This window comes from Ostrea edulis, chromosome 7 (assembly GCF_947568905.1).
Source record: "Ostrea edulis chromosome 7, xbOstEdul1.1, whole genome shotgun sequence".
Lineage (NCBI taxonomy): Eukaryota > Metazoa > Mollusca > Bivalvia > Ostreida > Ostreidae > Ostrea > Ostrea edulis.
In genome coordinates this window covers 23,730,393-23,752,420 of record NC_079170.1, presented here as the reverse complement: position 1 = coordinate 23,752,420, position 22,028 = coordinate 23,730,393, and the positions used below count along the sequence as shown (strand labels likewise).

Genomic DNA, 22,028 nt, shown 5'->3' with positions numbered 1-22,028 from the left:
GAAATAAGGAAGTACCTGATGTTTAACAGTCATATATCGCAGGACATAGTGATCATACACGTCCATAGTGTCCAGTGTGATGACGTAAGGTCCGATGTCCAGGAGCGTGTCCGACCAGTACCTCAGACACTTCATCTGAAACACGAAGACGTTTGAAACTGTGAACATCCACCTGGTAATGTGTTCTATATCATTTAATAATATGGAGGAAAACAAAACTACAATCTCAAATATCTCGTGTGCATTAATGTTGTTTGGAGCTCCAGGGAATTTTTCTTACTTGTATACATATGCAGAAATATCGTCAGCTTTAATTGGATTGCCATAAATTTTGACCAATGCTTGGCGCTCAGGATCGTAGTGGTGGGGCTTTTTATCGTACTGCCACCTACCGTGACACGAATGTACACTCAAAAATGCCATATAGAAAGACCGATAATGCTGAATCCTAGGCGAAGAAGCAGTCACCACCTATATCATGAATATTAGGTTTGCCGCGTTGTCAATCCAGGAATTTCCCGGAATAAAGCAAACGCCCTAACCACTACATTACTGACACTGCTTTGTGAATTTTAACCAGTAACATATACCGGTACTATGTAAATGATTTACGTGTATACAATTTGGCTTATGTATATATTCTACCATTTCTTTCTATGGTAAAACAGTTGCGTAAAATAGACCTTTTGATACCAAAAAAAAAAAAAAAAAACCAAACAAACAAACAAACAAAAAAACCTAAGCAAACTGTTTCATTGATTGTGTAAGTTAAAACATATTAACACATCAATCATGCAAATAACCATTCGATTATTTCAAGTTAAGCACAATTACTCTGTCTCCTTCGTAAAGATTAGTCAGCATAACGATCCGTGGTGAGTCGTTCTGCCAGATCACGCTCCAGAAATCCCCCAACGTCTTGGGGGTGAAAGGACCTAGATATTAAGTGTTTGAGCATACATTTTAACAACATATTCTTAATCTATTATGATAAGCCATTATTAATAGATGCATACTATTCTAAATCTAAATTAAGTGCTTATCAATTAATTTGTCGTTTCAGGAAGGTTTGAAAACGGCCTCCTTCAAATTAACGCATTTAAAATGAGTACACAGGAAACTTATCTATTACTGTCATTAACAAGTGTAATTCCGTTTTTCAAAATGAAGTGTGTACCTTTCGCAGCGATGTAGCTTCGTTCCTTGTTGAGACCCTGAAAACATATGCTTTGAACAGATGAATCCCGCTTTCAGAATATAGTTATGATTTTCTTCTTGTGGTGTTATTGTTTTATAACATTTGCAAATTAAGGAAATATTAGAATGATGTACGTTCATTTCATAATTATGAACTAACATTAATGTAGGATGCATTGACAAAGTCATCGCTGTCATTTAAATCTTCTCTTATCAACTTCACACGATTATAGTCATCTGAAGAAAAAAACCCACATGTACATGAAACAGGCACATACGTTCGCAGATTTTCTTTTGATAGTAAATTTTCAGTCAAAATGTGTACTCACATGGATAAATTCCTTTGTATCGGTTTCCCTTTCTGGTAGATGCCCTCAGGGCATTCGAATAAGATTCTAGTAGTCCAGTGGGAAGATCCCGTGATCAAACCAAATGATTGAAATACCAATGCTACCAAATTCATAAACTTGATAGAAGAATAACATATTTTACATAGATTTTATTCTAAGAAGATAATTTTGAATTTTATCAAAATTTAGAGCTGTATATGCTTAATACTGATTGGTGTACATACATCCTTATTGCAGAAAAAACACTGTTATTGTACAAGTATTACATTTTCTGTGCATGCCGTCTTACCTGATGGATGCGATATATTTACATGTACAGACAAATCGTAATATGGTTTTGACCAAAATCAAGTGGAAAACTTCATTACCATTAGTTTGAACGCTCTAAGTTTTTTTTTCATTATCATTAAATAGTACAATTAATTTGAGAATAAAAACAAACGGTATCAAATTCGTTAGATGTATCATACATGATGTACAACAGAAATGGATACCCACATTGAATTCTTTCGCTAGTACTTTGTTGACCTTTTTCTCTGGTAATTCTCTGATGAATTGATCAATAGAAATTCTTTGCGACATCAAATTACTGTACTCTACGGTAACGATTTCCTCCTCTACGAAGATAGACTCGTCCTGAGGAATATCCTCCAGCTCCGACTCATTTCGTGACTCCACTCTATGGAATTCCACGAGGAGGCCATTTTCTTTTTCTGTTTTGTCTTTTCCTGTTTTCATGCTAAAATAATTGAAAATAAATTTTAGCATGTTTTTACAAAATATCTGAAGATGGGCTACATGTATAATTTACAGGTTATTTCTTCGTTGAATCAATATCAATGCGGCAATATTATTACCATTTACATAATGTAAAATACAGAACTTACTATCATATGATAGGTGAAGATAACGAACAGTGATCAATCACACAACTCCTATCAGCAATAGAATATAGAGAGTTTGGCAAACATGAACCCCTGGATATACCAAGGTGGGATCAGTTGCCTAGGAGGAGTAAGCATCCCCTGTCGACCGGTCACACCCGTCCTAAGTCCTATATCTTGATCAGGTAAACGGAGTCATATTAAATACCATACGTCTATCACGGGTTTATGTGTCGTCGTGTAATGAAATATTAAGTTGAGTTGTAAAGGGCAGTGTAAGCTTTACCTTTTGTTGAAGAGGACAACCACAGTTAGGATCAATACCAGAATTAACACCACGAGAACAGTCAGCAATATGACAGTCAGGTTATATACCACTCTCTCCGTATCTGGAATAAAACTTCGGAGATTGTTATATTCATATGTGTTTAAGTATGCACATGTATGGGATTGATGTCCCCAATTAACAAATGCATGTATATTATGTTAGAATTTTACTATCTAAAATCGTACAAATATTGTGCTGTTATAAATGTAGTGTTGTATTGATTGTAATTCATGAGAGTATACCTTGTTCGACAACCATTTTGTCAGTAATGGTGGTGTCCTCATCACAGTTAGTGCTGATCTCGTCATTGTTGATTTTTCGCGTGAACACTTTAGCTTCTATACCTAAAAAAACAAAAAACAACAACAACAAAAAACTACCGAGTGGTATGCTTTGTAATTGTATTTCAAACATTTAGAACATCACTATCATAAGATAATGTCATTGATATAGGGTTGAAATTGAGTACTCAATACGTATACCGTTGCACTTAAACTAAATTCTTTGATTCGTTTCATGCTTATCTGAGTTTTGATATTGCATATATCTATTCATTCAAATATAAGTTTGTAACAAAACATCCCTTAATTAGAGAGTAAAATATGAAAACCGTGGGGCCAAAGCTATATGTACATATATAACAAAAGAAATATATTTTTTTTCTTTTACTCAGGTAGTTTCTTACGATTTTGATTTTCAGGGATATCTAGGCATGGGAGTACTATAAGGTTCGGGCAATGCACCTTTAATTGTTGACGCTGTAGTGATTTCATGAGTGCAACACTTTCCATAGCAACCCTCTATATAGTCCTCACACGTCCCTGATGTCTGGTCACACTTTGCGTTGAGACAGTTTGTCGGACATTGGTTCAGACAGAAGTCACCATAGAACGCTCCATGACATTGGTTACAGACACCTGTTATAGGACTGCAAGAAATACACTCTGTTCTGCATTTAGCGCAGTTTGGTCCATAGCGATCTGAAGAACATACTGAAAAACAAGTAAACGGAATTTAGATAGGAAATTTCGATTTGCGTTTTGAAAACCGAACGTTCGTTGAAATGATAGCATACGCTGTCCACTGAATCAACGAAATATGTTTAGTTTCGTGAAACAGAAGTACAAGTAGTACTACATAAATTGATATTGATTTATATACTTATAGGATACGCTTCAAACAGCCTCAATGGTCCGTCATCGGTTCTTTTTATTAGAATAGTATCCCCCTTCATTTCTTTGTAACATTCCAAGGCTATGTTTTGTTGTTTTATTCTATGGAGACTGAAATTCTGACACATTGTTGACGAACTCGTTATTGCGCCATCTTCTTTAATGTGTACTTCATAATTTCCTGATCAAAAGTGATGAGACAACATAATTGTTCAATATGAAATAACAATTCTCTATAGAAGTTATTGGAAGTTCAAACATATTTTTTACCACCGTAAATGGCTGAAATATTGCCGAAACGGCGTAAACCCGTAATGAATCAATTAGTCCATCTTTGCTGTTTTATACATTTAATATTTTACATGAATAATGTTTTATACCACAGAATATCAATTTCTTTAATATGAAGTTTAATTTCATGTACGAGTTGATCAATAGAAGATAAGGGTTCCGAATATTAGAATTACCCAAAACGTGCAGTCTATTCTTAAGAGAAAATAGTCTGATATGTTAATGTCATGCCTTGCAATGTCTCAAAAATTCAATATAACCTACTTGAAATGGTGTATTTCATGTTTCAATTCAAAATCATACTTTAAATATTTTACTGATGGCTACTTGACTTATTCGCTTATCTTAAATATACCTTCCCATGTCGAAATAAGAATCCACTTAATCACATAGTTTCTGTTCAATTTCAGGAACCAAGACGCATGGATCTTCTCTGGTGAATGGTAAAAAGTGTCCATGTCGTTATCTAAAGCTTTTGAAAATTTCATCGAATATTCCGTAAAGTTCAGCAGCACTGATTGATTAATACCAGAAAGTCCTAAAAAGGAATTTGAAATAAAAGAATTAAATCATTTTCAACAAATTATTACAAATGTTGAACAATAAATGTGGAAAGTATTACATTTGACAAATTACAAATATTTACCTTGTAAAATGGTGAGAAATTAAAAAAATAAATGAAACGTTTAATCTAAGATTAATTTTGATAGTTCGCAACTGTAACATGACGTACCAAAGCTAATGTGAGTTTAAAGCTAATGTGAGTTTCGATTTACTACCAGAACGCCGTTTTATTCTGAATTTACACACAGCAGTCACGTGATTTCGAAGTTTTGATGGATTTCGATACTTCCAATGAAAATGACACAGGTACCAAATGATATGCCGTCGAGGGCTTTAGGCTATGGGGCAGGAGTGACAGGAAGACGGTGATCGTCGGAATAATTTTCCAGAGAAAGTGGGTGGTGTTATAAATTCATAAAATTCGTGGCCGCAAGCTGCGAATGCAGAGTCGAACTATGATCAGTGGATTGACGAATAATGAACTATATTGTTAATTTTCAACTCTTTTAAAGGGCTATAGTACTTGACAAAAAGAAATAATTTCATGAAAACCAAACTACCCCCAACTCCACACCACTACTCTTTTATACCGATCCTCCGTAATGCTAAATACCCTTCCAAGCCCCTAAAAGGTATGGATATATGGCAAATAGTACGTTGTTCCATTTCCGGAAACAAAAAAGGGCCCAAAAAGAGTAGACCAGCTAAGCTCAATCGATCTACCGGGGCACCACAGGGTAAACTTTTACAAACGTTGAATTACACAATAAGTCTTTTGCGCCTTCTTTGAAATATTCATGTTTCAATAAAGAGAACAATGATTTCAGCAATATATATACTAGATATAACCGTGCGTTCAAGACAAATGTCCCCTGGTCGTCGGCTGGTAATGTGTGGAGAAGCAGTTACATTGCAAGTTCATATAATGTAGCCAGTTCTACATTCAGTACAGAGGTACATGTGCCCATTTTGGAAGTATTGTTTAAGCCCATGTACATTCAACGTGTATAAATCTGTCATGTTCACTCAGAATGACCTTGAACGAAATCGGTAATTTATAAGACTAGCAAAATATAAAGCATGTATAGATTTCGGGTAAAACAGTATTCCAACAGAAACCCGAACTTCTCCAACCCCAAAATCTTCGGATAACAGAGGGATATCTTTGAAGTTCAACCGACGTTTTGTTCATGTTGTCGTTACCATTAATTTTTCATATGAGTATTTGCTATTATATATCTGAGGTACATTTCTTTTTCGATTTAATGTCCTATTCGATATTTTCTTCATTAATGTAAAAGGTTCACCAGCAGTAGGTGAAGTGTCAGAAATGTTCACGTTTGCATCATGTTCAGGGATGTGGCAGTGAGGTCTCGATAACTTGTTAACACCTACATTTACTTGGTAATTTTGTCTCCAAGTTCTAATCGAAAGACGATGGCTTTCACTTTTCATGCTAGACGTTTTATGAATGAGCAATCAAACGTCAAGTTTGATGCAATACCAGACTCGATAATCGAATCATGTCACCAGGTTGTGAAACTGGCGGCATAAAACTAGAAAACCTCGGCTTCTAAGTTTGATATATGCATACATTTCCGTGATAATTGCTGATCAATCACAGAACCAACATAAGAATCGTTAATTCCGCTTTGAAGTGTCATTGATATGAAAGTGTGTCATTTCGTGACGTCATAATCGAATAAAACGTTATGATGCATGGATAATTCACTGTACTAATGTAATATAGAAATTACACATTGCATATGTTTTAAGCTTTTGAAGTGCTTGCTATCTCCAGATACATATATTTTGTATACTATATACACATGACTTGGTATAATTACAAAATACCATAAATACACTAGATATAAACTTCTTTAGAAATGCTGTTTTCTTGAAGGTATCATTGGAACACTGATTTAGAATTTAATGCTAACAGTTTGCATTTTACTTTCTACTTTTTGTATTAAAGCATGTGCTTCGTAGATCATGATTGAAATAAGAGTTTACTTTAAATTGTGTGTGCAGTTATACGTTTTATCTACAACAATATTTTATAAGAATGTGCCTCAATGAAGATACCAATTATATTTAAATGTCATTATTATTACTGTGAACACAAGCTTGATTATCGTATTAAGCATTTAATAACGCTTTCGTACTTGTTATTGTCGAGGTAAAGAATCATCTCAATTTTGTATTTTTTATGGTATTTAGGGTTTTTTTAAAATAGGATTTTACGATTTTCATCAGCCTCGTTTAATGTTAGCACTTTGTAAATTTTGTGTTAGTTATAACAATCTAATCTAAAAATACCACCTGTCATTAGGTTAAGTGCTGTCTGGTGTGTTTCATACCAATCATTAGGCCGTTCTCTACATGCTGATGGTATGTAAGGATTTCAAGATGTTTTAGAACAGAATACTTTTGACAACGAGTGTTTACTGAAAGATACAATTCCTGATGCTGAAATACATCATGCTGTGAGATTGTTAAAATCAAACAAAAGTTCCGAAATAGATGAAATTTTGAATGAGTACATCATAACCTCCATAAAACTGTTTTTACCTATTTACGTTCGCTTATTCAATACAGTGTTAGACACGGGGATTTATCCTGAGGCATAATTGGAAATATTATACAAATCTGTTAAAATAAAGGTTGCACACATGATCCGAACAATTACAGACCTATTACCGTTTTAAGGTCCATGGCAAAATTTTCACTTCAATTTTGAACGCCAAAAATATGATATATGGAGAATTGGGCAGATACCCATTATATATCCATATCAAAACCAGGATAATGAATTTTTGGGGCAATATTGTCAATTGCAAAGAAACAAAATTGTCATATCACTTTAACAGTTTATTAGTAAAACAACATTTAAATGGTATCGAAACGAAATGGATAAAAATATTAAAAGCATTATTTATGATTGTGGCTTAGGTGTTACATATATATGGATATTCCAATATGTACAAAACAAAAGGTGGCTTGTAAATTCAAAAACAAAAAAATTATGATCAATTCCAGCAGCAATGATTGTCAGAATGTAATGATTGCAGCAAAGATAAAACGTACAACTTGTTTACAAATTTTGAATTTAAATGTCAACATTATATCTTGTCTTTGGATATTCATAGAATACATAAAATTGCAAGATTCAGAACGACAAATCACCGCTTACCAATAGAAACGGGGATATGGTCTAATGTACCCAGAGCAGATAGAAAATGTAATTTGTGTTATTCCGAAATGTAGTTACCGCAAAAATTTCATCAAAATTGACATCGTATAAGTTTTGCATCATAGACCAAAGATTTTAAAATTTCACGATTTATTTTCTTCTACGAATTTCAAATTAGTGAATTCGTCTACATTTATTGAAACTATAAATGAGGTGGTCAACCTTGTTGAAGTCAAGTTGCCAATTATATTCCAATTATATTCATTATTGTATATTCATGTGTGTACCTCAACACGCATACATATATAGATTTCAGTATGATTGTCTATATGTGTCTCTATGTCATGTTGATAGAATTGTGAATTGTGTTATTTCTAAGTTTACCGTATAAAAATATCGTGCTCATGGCGGGTGTGATCGGTCAACAGGGGCGCTGTTTTCTCCTAGATACCTTATGAAAGATCAAGATTGATCACTGCTCGTTATCTTCACCTTTCATTTACCAAAGCAAAAGTACTGCTACTTTGATACGCTACAAGAACTTGTTTAATATTTTAGTCATATAATTACTATAAATTTGAAGACATAGAGTTAATAGAATAAAGGTCTTTGTATTACAAGTAAATCAGCTGTGTAAGAAAGAATGACAACAAAGTAGATACTACCTATTGGTTTTAATTCAAACACTTTGATTGGTCCATTTCCTGTTCGAGTTAAGCTAATTCTATTTCCTTTCCGGTAGGCAACGATAGGATATTCACATGTTATCAGTTGCTGAAACAGTGTAGGTTTCATTTGTTCAGATTGTCTAATATCCGTACACCTCACTGGTGGACTCCCAATTAGTTCTACATAAATGCTGTAGGTACCTGTAAAAAAAACCCACTATAAATGGAAAAGGCAAAGTGTTAAAGTTGCATAAAATAACAATTCAGCGTGGAATCACATTTTTACCAGCACCAATGGAGAGAAAGATCCAATCAATCGTATAAATATTGTCCAGTTCAAGGGACCAGGACTGATTAACTCCATCATTGGTTAGAGAGAAGGTCTCCATGTCGCCATCACAACCAAGATTGGCAGAAAAAGAACCATTAGTTGATGTCTGCTGCGACTGTACAGAAACTGCATATGGTGATGTCTCTAGAGAACGAGTATAAAGTTGAAAATACGTATTGCGATAAGATGTGTATGTTTTAATGCCTATTTCCCCCACCTCGGTATATTCAGTCAATAAAATATAAGATGTCCATAGCATTACAAGAATTAAATCCAACGTAATCAGGAAAATGTATTTTTAAACCGAAGTTTAGATGAGATATAAAGTTAATGTCATTTACCGAATTTACGAAATTATGAGAGAATTCTTACCTAAAATTTTAGATGAAAATATTGGAACAACTGCATATAGATATTTCATCAATACGATGTAGTGTTGATTATAGTTCATAATTGCCTTTGACAATCATATATAACGAATTAATCGTGTTTGTGAGAGAACCAGACAATCCTTATGAGAGTACATATTAACGATCTGGTATTAATCCCCCCTCGGTTTTCAACGGCCTTTGATGATACTTCCGTCCGCCCAACATCTCTTGTTTACGTTTAGTGACAGAGAAATATGTTTTGTGTTAGTACTACTCCGTGAAAGATACTAACATCGTGTTATATACTATGTAGACATTTTATGGATTTGAATATAGAATTCGATCGGAAACTATCATACGCTTTGGAATGTTCAGATATAAAAATAAATTCACTGCAAACTTAGGGACAGTGAATGTAAAAAAAAAAAGTATTCTAGGAATTTATTAAATCTACGTTGAATTTCTCTCTGGATCTCTAAACAATACAATAAATCATAAAGGAGAATGCGGGTGATTTTACTTAAATTAAAAAAAGAAGACTTAAAACGCAATAAAAATTATTTGAAGACAGTGTCTTCGTAAATATATACAATCATGGTCATGAATGTAAACTTTCTCAACTCATTTAAGAAATGAACATCACTTTTGAGTTGTTCATGGTGAGTATGAACAAATTTGGATGTGAGGCAAATGAAAATGATGAGAAAGCTTACATTCATGACCATGATTGTATATATTTCTTATATTTATATTCATTTACTAAAACACCGTTTGTTTACATTGCTTCTATTTTGTCGCATAAAACGAACTCCTACTAGCTTTTGTCACAGTAGTTATTGTGACATACGTCAACACATAGACATGACGTCACATTTGCCTTTTATCAACATTGTAAGGTGCACTGTATTTTGGAAGTAGGAGACCGCAAGATTGGGATGATAATCCACGTAAGTCTACAATCTTAATCCAAAGGTGTGACTTGCGAGATGTTTGTAACAGATGTTCTATTTTTGAAATCATTACGCTCTCAGTCGCGTGCTTTAAGCTATTTCATAATCCGTTAATAGGCAATGTGAACGGATTGTGTCACGCGCTGACATTGGTTGGTTCATAGAGGAAAATGCGATTTGTAATATGAATATATGATTGTCACAGATTTAAGACATTTGAAGTTTCTGAAGAAAATGTAATATATATTTGAATGTTGTACGAATTTCGGTTTTGAAAACAAAAAGCATACGTCTATCTACGATTTTCATTTTTGATTCCGGTCTACAAAATATGCAGAATTGAGGGTGTTGTATACTTTTGCAGCAGTACATGTCAGTTTGGAAATAAACACGACGGGAATCGTTATTTACACCAATTTTGAAGTCCTCTGCAGTTTTGTCACACCAACTTCAAAAGTTACATCACGACCTCTTGATTTTGGAAAAATCATCGAGAGTTTTTGATATTGGGCATTTTTCATTTTTAAATTCTTTCATGTATGAAACATTACATACATATACAGTGAAACTTCTCCAAACCGGCCCCTCAGAAAAACGGTTCTCCCTGGATATGGCCGATTTTCAAAGTCACGGCAGAAATCTCAACATTTCCTTACAAAGAAATTCTTACAAAACCGACCACCCCTGAAAACCGGACACTGACCACTTTTTAAAGAACACTTGTTAACAAACATGCGTAATTTACCCTTATAATACCTACCACGTTTTGAAAATGAAGACAATTTTGGCCAGATGAGTGATCAAGATTGGCCAGGAGTGAAAATGACTGACCGGCCGGCCATGTGGGAATTTATCGACCGGAGGTGTGAACATGTAATGGACAAATACTAACATATTGAATGAATACGGTATCGAATGCCATATTGTTGCATCAAACTTTCGTATGGATATAAGCGGTAGTTGATAAATATATATTATTACTACAGTAACTTGATCCGAAGGGTCGGATCACGTCGAGTTGACAAGCGCGGATCATCAGATCACACGAGATGCGAAGCGTCGAGTTTTATCTGATAATCCGCGCCTGTCAACGAGACGTGATCCAGCTCTTCGGATCAAGTTACTGTAGTAATGATAAATGTTTTATATAACCCCTATGCATTTTAAATCCACATTTATATCATACTAAATGTAATCCAAATTATCAAAAATACAGACATACAGTGAAATTATGTTTTGTGTATGCAGTTTTGTTTGTGACGCAGCCAATATTTTAAGCAAAAAACGTTGCGTTAATGCATTGTGACGTCATTGTGACGTTATCAGTTTCAGAAGATACTGATACTGAATTAAAAAACAACAGGGTGGTGGTCCGGAAAACCGGATCACATGCTGTGGAATCTAGAGTATCAAAGAACGATACATTGATGGGTATATAATAAAGAACAAACCCATGACTGTTAATAATAATTATCAAAAGATTGATCAATATTTTAGGAGAGGGACTTGTAAGTTGTCAGAACTTGTTCCCAATCCTTTTGATTTCATCACTAAAATATGTTCAAAACAAAACCAGATCAAATGAACAGTACCGACATGTACTTTGTGAAAATTGAGATAAAATGTCTTTCCTTGTTAATGTATCTGAGAGCCGGCCGGTTTAGAGAAGTATCATTGTACTGTATACAAGATATAGCGAATGACTTTTGTATTCATACTTTTGTTTGCAGTCTATTCACATCATCAGGTTATCTTTACCTTTCATGCAAAAAGGAATAAACATAAAATTGTCATTGTACAAATTCTAAAAATGTTTGACTAAATGACGAATTCTTCCCGTTACTGTTCAATATTTTCCTTGTCAAGATGCTAATTTAAATTCATAAAGTTTAAATGAAGAGTTAATCATTTAATCTCTTTGGGAACTTTGGCACTAATTTTTGTAAGGGGAACTCTCTGAATAAGGTACTAATTCTTATGTACGAAAAGCATTGTCCTGTGAAGTTGGAATACGACAAATGTTAAGTTTGATACTAATTTTAAAATAAGAATGATCTGCATAATCTACTTTTCAAAATGGTGGTCAAATTTGGTCGTCCCTTTTCCATTGTAAAAAATCGTAAAAATATCCCGTCTCCAAAATATTTTCATTAAATTGATCAATTTTGTGATTTTAAGATTCACTATATCCTCTGACCATTGATTTTAGGACAAGTCAAACTGGCTTTATTTTGTCTACATCATGTGAAACCTATATGGTACCAATTTTGATGCACCAGATGCGCATTTCGACAAATAAGGTCTCTTCAGTGATGCTCAAGCCGAAAGTTTGGAAATTCGAAATAACAATAATTTTGTAAGAGCTAATATGAAATCTAGAGTGCCCCCCAAAAAACGCAACCTGGAGCCAAATCTTTCCCAGTTTTCAATCATCTGCATCATATCAATATCATAGGTTGCACATGACTATGGTTTTCTCTAATTGCATGGTCAGTAGGTTCACAACCAATACTATGAGTTAGAAATAGTGAAAACGTATTACATGCATGTGAATGAAAGTCACTTAGCTACTTTCGTCTTATATCCCCTTCATAGATAAATGAGTGCAGATTATGTGGAAAAGAAATTGGTATGTCATTTTTTGAAGATTAAAACGAATATCTCTGAATTTGATATAGTATCTACTTTAAAGTATATAAAATTATTGCATTTCTTGGACAATTCTGAATTGTTTTAATATGATATGTATCAATTATCAGCAATAATACCAGAGTCCGATAGTTGACTTGTTTTTGTAGACAATCAATTTCATGTGTAACGCATGAACCTGAAATAATGCGGAACATTGGAAAGTGGATTGCGAGATCGTCGAGGAAATCAAACAAGTTCAACTGAAAGGTACACATGTGTTTCAGTAGCTAAATACTCCGTTACTAGCTTGAAAATACGGATGTATTTGATCCTGTTAATTACCCTTCGAAGCTCCTAGAATGGATTGTTATATGGCAGAGATTTAGGTTTTTACTTCTTCGACAGTCAAAATAGTGGACAACCTTCACCGACTTTGCTGCGTTGGAAAGGTCACGACTGCACGACCTACAGCGGCACAACAGGAAAAGTTCTCATCAAAGTTGAATTACCCAATAGGTCTTGTAGTTTCTTACTCTTTCTTTGAAATGTTTACGTGGCTTTCACTTGTCATTATGGCCGCTTTATGAGTGAGCAGTCAAAGGCCTTGGTTTGACTCACCTCAAACGTATAAAGTATTAAATCCAGCCGCCCCGGCTGGATTTAATACTTTATACGTTTGAGGTGAAAACAATAATCTCACTTTTGTATTCTTTGTGGTATTTATGATCTTTTCTGCTGATGGTCAGTTTTTAAATCAAAACAGACTACTGACAGACAGGTTTATGGTGCAGTGGTTCCAACGGTCTCGTTTGAAGTCAGCATTTTGCAAGCTCTATGGTCTTTCTGGCGATCTAATTTGCCAATACAACCTATTATTGAGTCAAACTCTAACTGACGTGGTTAGGCCGTTCTTGGCACAATGGTTTTGACTGTGGATAATTCCGTTTACCTGATTGAGATATAGGGCTCACGGTGGATGTGACCGGTCGACAGGGGATGCTTACTCCTACTATGCATCTGAGCCCACCTCTGGTATATTCAGGGGCCCGTGTTTGCCCAACTTTTTATTTTGCATTGCTTCTAAGAGTTATGAGATTGATCACTGTTCGTTATTTCCACCTTTCATGAGATAGATCACTGTTTCTTATCTTCAATTTTTCACTCTAATTTGAATGAAAGCAATATTTATCATATTTAATGAACTTTAATGACATTCTATTTGATGATCTATATTCCTACACTAAATCTTAAAACAAATATAATAACACACCTCAACCAAAAGACAAACCTTTCGATATACGGAGGGAAAATGTTTCATAGTTTGTTTAACTCTAGAATTAGTGTAAATTTCACGACGTAGAGGTTATGAAATAAAGGTCTGTAATTTGTATTACATGTTAATTAGCTGTGTAAGTACATTGTAAGTATGGAAAGTGTGTTGTATACCTATTGGTTTTAATGCAAACACTTTGATCGGTCCATTTCCTGTTTGAGTTATGCTAATTCTATTTCCTTTCCTGTAGACAGCATTGGAATAATCACATGTAATCAGATGCTGAAACGATGTAGGATTCATTTCATCGGATTGTTTGATATCCGTACATTCTCAGGCAGACTCCCAGTTAGTTCTCCGTAAATAATGTAGGTACCTTTCGGGAGAAAAAGTACCATCAATAGAAAACGTAAGGTGGTAAAGGTATATCAAATGGCATTTCAATAAGCAAAAATGTTTCATACCAGCACCAATGGAAATAAAGATCCAATCGATTGTAAATATATCGTCCAACTCAAGAGACCAGGACTGATTCACCCCATCATTGCTAAGAGAGAAGGTATCCGTGTTGTCATCACAACCAAGAATCGCAGTAAAAGATCCATTAGTTGATGTCTGCTGAGACCGTGCACAGACTGCAAATGTAAATGTTTCTAGAGAATAAGTAAAAGTAGAGAACAGATAGTTACAACAAGAGTATATGTTATAGCCCACCCCCAAGGTGTGATCTGTAAACACCATAAGCTATTATAAAATAAGTGTCCTATGAAAACAGTTTAGCCATTTGTATTAAATATCTAATGCTTTTAATTGTCGAAATTAAAATTTCGGAACATTAACATGTAACTGTTAGATTGTTTAAATACAAATGAAGTTAAATTAATCGTGGAATCCATCTACAGTAAGAGATATTGCTTACATGGAATTGTGGATGCAAGTAGTATTATTGCAGTATGAAGATATTTCATAAATACGAATACGTAGCAGAGTTGAATAGAATGGCAAGCGTAAACAACGGAACTACATGTCAGAGAGTTTATAAAACAACTAAGATGGCAACGTTCTTATAAGAGATCGATTGCACAATGTGTTACTAAGCACAATTCTCCCTCATATATTTTCGAGGAAATTTTGTAAATACTTTCGTTCGCCCAATTTGTTTCTTTACATTGACAGGGAAATATTATTTGTATATCCGTCCTACTCTTTGGCATCTACTGACACGGTGTGTCATGCAAAACATACTTTGTACAAATATGGATATATCTAATTTCAAAATGAAGTTCTCAGTCATACACAGTTGACTGTTTCATTGAAATATATTTTTCGATCTTGGAACTGTGACATAGCCATGTTTGTTTATGTTATAGGGGGTATACAACAATGTTAACGAAATTATTGCACGATCGATTTAACGGCTTGGAAATTAACGCATGTTTTCAGTTTTCCTATATTTCCATAATACAAGCGAGATAACCATATCTGTAATATTCCTTTCAAAAGGAAATAGACATATTGATACGCTTGAAGTGTTTAGCTAATAATAAGGAATAAAATAATCATTAAAAATATCCTCATTAGCAAACATATCAGTTAATGATAATCTGGATAATTTCTACAACTCGACCACAACACAAGACATGCTTTATTTCCATGAGCACGGTTGTACCAGTGTACATTACACGGTATTCTAGAAAAATGGAATGAACTATATATTATAGCAAATGAACTGGGTTCACTGCAAATTTAACATTCCTGCAATAGGAGAAATTGGAACTACATATGTGACTAAATTGACTTTGTTGCTAATTCTACTACGGTTGTTGCAGAGATAAAAATAAATATCGCTACTATTATTCTAGAAACATTCAGCTTTTGACAAAAGCTCAGACAGTCCACCATTGACATTTCCAGAATGTAAAGGGAAGTTTATAAACTTAAATTCACCTGCATGCACATATATAAGCTGTAAAATCATATGAAGATAGGGGGGGGGGGTGGTATCGATCGCCATCAACTTGGAAGGGGTATCTAATTAAAATATCTACTACTTTCATATTTTGTACACTCGGCTGAATTTTATACATATCATTATGAGTAGTTTGGTTTTTTTGTTGTGATTTTTGTCCCGAAAGGATAAAAAATGTGTTTTATTTGCAAATAAGAGATGCTTTAGTTCAAATGTTGCTGTGATTTGGTGCATGGTAGTAATATGTAATAAAACACGCCTAAACACTTCGGATATAAACGTTTTAAGACTGATTCTATGTAACTATCAAAATTCAGTGGCCACGGTATGTCACAGATTTTTATGAAACTTTGTGTGTAACAATATTATGATAGATATAAAACAAAAAGGACATGCAAAGGTTTGACTTAGCAACGGTTGCCATGGAAACCGATCCTCTAACAACAGCTGGACAAGATATGCACATGTATGTTATATTTTGAATAATCAAAAATTAAACGCTATTGTTTATAAAAACAACAAATGTAAAAATTATTTTGAGCTAGGTTCTAGCTTTTAGAAATTTTTTTGTATTTATTTAATCCTTGGAAACAATAGAAATAATTATTTTTATGATGTATAAGGGTTTGATTTATGTAATTTTTAGAGAGGGATAAAATATATTTGCCCAGTCATTTGGTGTAAACTCACATGCTAGTAAAATGTATTGAATCTTACTTTAAAAAAGTACAGAAACACATTTGTGGAGAAACCAAAGGTAAACACATAAACCAGTAGTTTCCTCTGGTGCACAAACCAAAATACACCAGAAAGAGTTATTGCCCTTTGTAACATTCTCTTGTATTGGAGATATGAACAGCCTTCATTTGTTTTCAGTATGGCAGGAGGTGGAAATTGAGTTTTTATTCAATTTGTTCTTCAGATATTTATCAATATCAGATGCTCTTTGTTCACTTAATTCACTACCACGATCTTTATCTTCAATTGTGCTAAAGGATTCCGGTTTATTTCATGGAATACAAATCCGTTTGATCTTTGCCATAGTCACCGGACTCTAGCATCCAATCGTCTACGTATTCGTAGAAAAAGTAAATGTTGTGGAATTTAACGCTTTATTGCATCACATCCGACTGAAAAAAATGACCAGGGAAACAGAAGGCTGACAGACATATTCATAGAAAATATGAAAAAGCCCTGCCTGTTGCCGTGTTGGAACTTGTATTGACGTGAGTATTCTATTTGATTTAGAATCCAAATTCTAAAGTAAAGGCTGAATAAAATGTATCATAAAATTTGGCTTTTAGTAAACATATGAGAACCCCAATTTATTTTATACTGCCAGCCAGGCTAGTCAGCTATAGTGGTATACATGTAGACTGAACATTGTAAGTAGTCCTGTCATTTACTGCATGGTAATCCGAGATTCCTCTGACTCTTAAACCCGCTTTTATTTTGTGACTTCTGTCAAATATAAAAGCGGGGGTAAGAGTCAGAGGAATCTCGGATTAACTGCATGGGTGTACAATATAGAATACTGGTTAAGTATGTCCCCGACCTAACATTCACTCAGGGAGTTTCCTATCACATTTACACAGAGTTCAGGATCTGTAAAAATTGGGGAATACTTATAAAATCATGTTTCATGTGGAAATTTTCAAAAGGACTAGGCTTAATTTATGTAATACTAAGTGATGACACCCTCTCTCTCTCTCTCTCTCTTTCTCTCTCTCTCTCTCTCTCTCTCTCTCTCTCTCTCTCTCTCTCTCTCTCTGACTGTCAAGTTTACAATAAAAACAAACATGTGAATGCCTGTGTGCATTCTAGATAAAGATTGTTAAAATAATATATATTGGTGAGCCAGGCTACTTTCAAGTTTGTTTACCTGTGGTAACCCCCACTAATATGTGATGGTTCTAATCTACAGAAGAAATCACACAAATACTATTATGATTTAAAGTTTTCTAATATCTGTAATTATGAACTTTAGGACACTTGATTTGGAAAAATTAAATTATGAAAAATTGATGATTTTGAATTGGGTCCTGTAACTGGGCCCTCAAATTTTAATACATGTAGGTCCTGTCAACTGAAGTAAATCAAAAAATATTAAATGTAAATTGTAAATATTCAAATACCTTTGAATTCTTACTTTTTCATCCAATAATCACATATTTTGTCCAAAGTACATGACCACTATTTTATGTAATTAATGTGTGCTTTTCTGTGTTTCAGCTGTATGAGCATCATACTGTGCAAATCACCTAAAGATGGAGTTGACCAAGTTGCTGACTTGAGGAGGTAAATATTCAGCATTAATACATACACATTGAATACATAATTTGAAATTCAAATTTGAATCCCAGTATTATAAATCCTAAAACAAATTAATAGATGTGGGGAATGTGGTACATTGGGTTTAGTTTCTTGGTTATAGAGCCTGCATGGAAACTGAATTCTCTAGAATAATCACAGGAGACCATCCATTTTTTATGCGACATGATGACTTGAAACGTTTTCATCACAACTTCCTAAAAAAAAATTATTACTTCACTTAATTAGCATACTCAAAAAGACTAGTTGTTTTGTTGTCAATGATGCACATATATATGTACACATGTGTATGAGCTCAGTATCAATTGTAAAAATGATTAATTCTAATTAGGTCAATGTTGAGAATCACTCAAGTGACCTACATGTTGCTATTTGTGTGCGTCAGTCATCATAAGACGTTAATTGAACATTAATATTTTTTCTTGATAACCACCCTTCCAATTCTTTTCAAATTTCTTTTAAGCATCTTTGGGACAAGGGGAATTAACATAGATTGTAAATCTAAGGACTCTGGATTGACGGTACTTTTAAAAATGCTCTATACCAAAATTGAGAATTTTGTTTTAGAACCAGGGTTTGATTTCTTCAATTTTATGGAGAAAACTTTTTCAGATATACACTTCGTTAAATTGTAGAGTTGGGGAAGGGGGGGGGGGTATAAGTGTATTTGACATTTATTTGTGTCCAAATTATGTAATTAATACTGAGGATTTCAGTAGTGGTCTGTTTTTAAAACAACAGACACCTAGAATTAAGAGCACAATGAAAGCATACATGTGATAAGGAGGGGGGGGGGGTGTGACTTCATAACAATGCCTGAAAATTCTTAACAATTAAATTTTAACAAAAATTTTACACTAGAGATGCCAATTCAAGATAATTAACATGCTTTGTTTATTGACATCTGGTGTACATTTAGCAACAAGTAGTGTCGTTCATTGTGAAACGATAAATCTATAATGTACATGTATGCGTTGGTTGTACATGTGTTTTAGGCATATCTTATTGCATGTTTTGTTGTGTTTGGTTGTTGAAAATATTGATAGAAATTAATAATGAAGAATTGCTGATATACTAAGGACATCATGATTCTGATCTAAAGAAATTGAGGACTAGTTAATATTTACATACTTTGTTACATCATGACCATACATTGCTTGCAAGAAAAACACACATGGGCCACATACATGTAATCAGTGACTAAGACATTTTGTTCAGTTATACTGTTTTCAAGCCATTACACTTAATTCTTAGAAAAATTCCTTAACTAGCAATTGATTGCAATCAGATATTGCAAATTTTCTATTTATTCCTTACTTGACACCATCGAATGACAGTAATGTGATGCGCGCTCCCTGTAATCAGGGGGAAATAACTCGTATAGCATTGTGAAAAATGTAGCTCATTGATTATATTCATATACATTTGAAATATTTTATGGTTATACAAGATTTTTTACAATAACTATTAAAAAAGACTCGAACACAATTTATGTTCATGTTATGCATAAATCTGATTAAATCATTGACTCCGCAAAATATTATGACATCACAGGAGGGTGGAACTACCTTAAATAAAGATGAATGCTTATGAAGGAAAAACAGAAAGGGGTACCAAAATTGCGAATTTCGAAAACACAGGGTTGTGAATGTGGGTCCAAAAGAGTCATATAGTGTATAACATGGATTTTGTAGCCCTTAGAGTTATAGTGATACTTTGAATTTTTTTAAATTTGATTAATACTCAGGTAACCAATAAGGTTTGTGGACATCTTGTTAATTTATGAGTATTAACACTACTAATAGCTCTTCAATACAGCATAAACACATGTATACAAACTGTATCAAAACATAACATCCTTTAGGCCAATTCAACTTAATTAGTAAGATTATCATCCTGGGTCACCAAAAAGTATGGGGCAGACTGTGGGAAGATTTTATTTTTTAATTTTTATTTTCTGAGAAATATATTGATGACAAACAAGTTTTTGTCAACAGAAGTGCATAATTTAATGCCAGATATATAAATCTATGTTATTTCACAGATGATTTTTGAGGGGCGGGTGGGCGGGCATGATAATATATCAACTAGTAATTAATTAAGTGGTAAAATTACTATTCTAGCATCATGAATGATCTTGTACATGTAAATTTAGTTTAATCAAATTGAATTAGGTGTGTACTGTATGAAAATGTGAAAAATAAGATGAACTTTTCAATATTTGTTCAACACATTTTTTAGAACTTGAAGAGCAGAAGATGCATTCCATGACTCTTATGTGATATAGAAGACAAAGAAGAGCTCTTGAGAATGGAAAAAAAACTGCGAGTTTTACAGTCAATGAACACACCTCACGACACAAGTCCATCCTGATTCAGTAAACTGTTCTTCTAAGGAAACACCATGACTTAGTTAAGATCAAGTTTTGGTGTCAGAAGACTAATGTAACTAAAACATTGCAAAATTAACCTGCAAGTGTCTTATGTGAGCCTACTGAATAAGGATTCATTACTGAACAGTTGAAGGAAAATCACTATTATAATGATTTTTAAAAAAAGATGATTGTGTTGTTTGGATAACATTGTGATCCATGTTTGTTGAATAAACAACTTTGCAAAAATGAGTTGTTCTGTGTTAATATTATAAATTTACTAATTACTGGTATGTCAACATAGAGTACAGTAACACTGAACAAACTTCAATAAATTTTAAAGTTTCATGCAGTTTCTGCAGTAGAAAATGACACCTATTGATTTTCTGGTCCAAAGGTCACCAGGTGCAATACAATACTCTGTACAATTGATGTCTGACCAGTTTCTTCAGAACCCTTTGATTGATAGTGATATTTCATACAGGGGTTGGTCACTGGTAGTATATGACCCCCATTGATTTTCAGGTCAAAAGATTAAAAATGGCAGGGGCCTCCGTGGCCGAGTGGTTGGAGCATAGCATTCAAAATGACACGGCCTCAGTCGGCGTGGGTTCGAATCCCGCTCGCGCTGGTATTAAGTGAGAAAGTTTCCCAATTTACTTTCGGAAGGTCGGTGGTCTCTTCCCAGGAACATTGTATCTGGGTTCTCACTTTCACCAATAAACACTGGGCACCATCAGAAAACTGAAAAATTGTTGAGTGTGGCGGAAAATATCAATAAATCAATCAATTAAAAATGACTAGGTGCAATGTAGCTAGTACTCTATGCAATGGTGTCCCCCCAATATCTTGGGCCTGTGTTCAATTATGATATTTCATATGTTGGTTGGTTATGAATAGTAGATGACCCTAATGATTTCCAGGTCAAAGGTCAACAAATACAAGGCAGTACAATGAACAATTTATTGGTATCTACCCAATATCTTGAGAAGACTTTTTATAGTTATTGATAATAGTTTACATGACAATACAGTACATGTAATATAGCTCGTTTATGGAAATTATTGCAAAATCTACTTGGTGTTTGGGGAAGGGGGTGGGGGGGGGGGGGTCCTACTGGATTACAGTTTATGGGTTTTTTTAATCACTCTAAC

The 22,028-nt window shown here is 34.0% G+C and overlaps 2 protein-coding genes and 2 long non-coding RNA genes across 4 annotated transcripts in view; 1 reads left to right on the top strand and 3 right to left on the bottom strand.

Annotated features, from left to right (window-relative positions):
* Window positions 1-2,285, bottom strand: part of LOC125656004 (receptor-type tyrosine-protein phosphatase C-like) — a 158,491-nt gene extending 156,206 nt beyond the window's left edge. Inside the window, exons 1-6 of the mRNA XM_056145620.1 lie at window positions 2,048-2,285; window positions 1,527-1,616; window positions 1,358-1,434; window positions 1,178-1,214; window positions 835-935; window positions 16-135 (exon numbers count right to left, since the gene is read on the bottom strand). Coding sequence (XP_056001595.1) covers window positions 16-135; window positions 835-935; window positions 1,178-1,214; window positions 1,358-1,434; window positions 1,527-1,616; window positions 2,048-2,285 — 663 coding nt within the window. The remainder of the gene's footprint in view (window positions 1-15; window positions 136-834; window positions 936-1,177; window positions 1,215-1,357; window positions 1,435-1,526; window positions 1,617-2,047) is intronic.
* A 428-nt stretch (window positions 2,286-2,713) lies between these two features.
* LOC130048628 (uncharacterized) lies at window positions 2,714-9,753 on the bottom strand. Its single transcript, XM_056145619.1, has 8 exons — window positions 9,351-9,753; window positions 8,934-9,122; window positions 8,645-8,848; window positions 4,578-4,760; window positions 3,921-4,112; window positions 3,503-3,751; window positions 3,002-3,103; window positions 2,714-2,820 (listed from the first exon to the last, which is right to left on the bottom strand). The coding sequence occupies exons 1-8, from the start codon at window positions 9,427-9,429 to the stop codon at window positions 2,714-2,716; spliced, it is 1,305 nt and encodes a 434-aa protein (XP_056001594.1). The 5' UTR covers window positions 9,430-9,753.
* A 4,361-nt stretch (window positions 9,754-14,114) lies between these two features.
* LOC130047944 (uncharacterized) lies at window positions 14,115-15,851 on the bottom strand. Its single transcript, XR_008796758.1, has 2 exons — window positions 14,668-15,851; window positions 14,115-14,579 (listed from the first exon to the last, which is right to left on the bottom strand). It is a non-coding gene; the product is annotated as an uncharacterized LOC130047944 (long non-coding RNA).
* Window positions 15,852-16,819: 968 nt separating this feature from the next.
* LOC130047940 (uncharacterized) lies at window positions 16,820-21,123 on the top strand. The gene is made up of 3 exons (XR_008796754.1): window positions 16,820-17,398; window positions 18,405-18,470; window positions 20,745-21,123. It is a non-coding gene; the product is annotated as an uncharacterized LOC130047940 (long non-coding RNA).
* Window positions 21,124-22,028: the final 905 nt, after the last annotated feature.

What these genes read in the sequence shown, in the direction of transcription:
- LOC130048628 (XM_056145619.1), bottom strand. Translation starts at nt 9,429, where the DNA reads ATGAACTATAATCAACACTACATCGTATTGATGAAATATCTATATGCA. An exon ending in ATTTTCATCTAAAATTTTAG is followed by an intron (nt 9,123 to 9,350) that starts GTAAGAATTCTC and finishes CTCGTTCTCTAG; the next exon opens with AGACATCACCATATGCAGTT. An exon ending in CTTTCTCTCCATTGGTGCTG is followed by an intron (nt 8,849 to 8,933) that starts GTAAAAATGTGA and finishes TTTTTTTTACAG; the next exon opens with GTACCTACAGCATTTATGTA.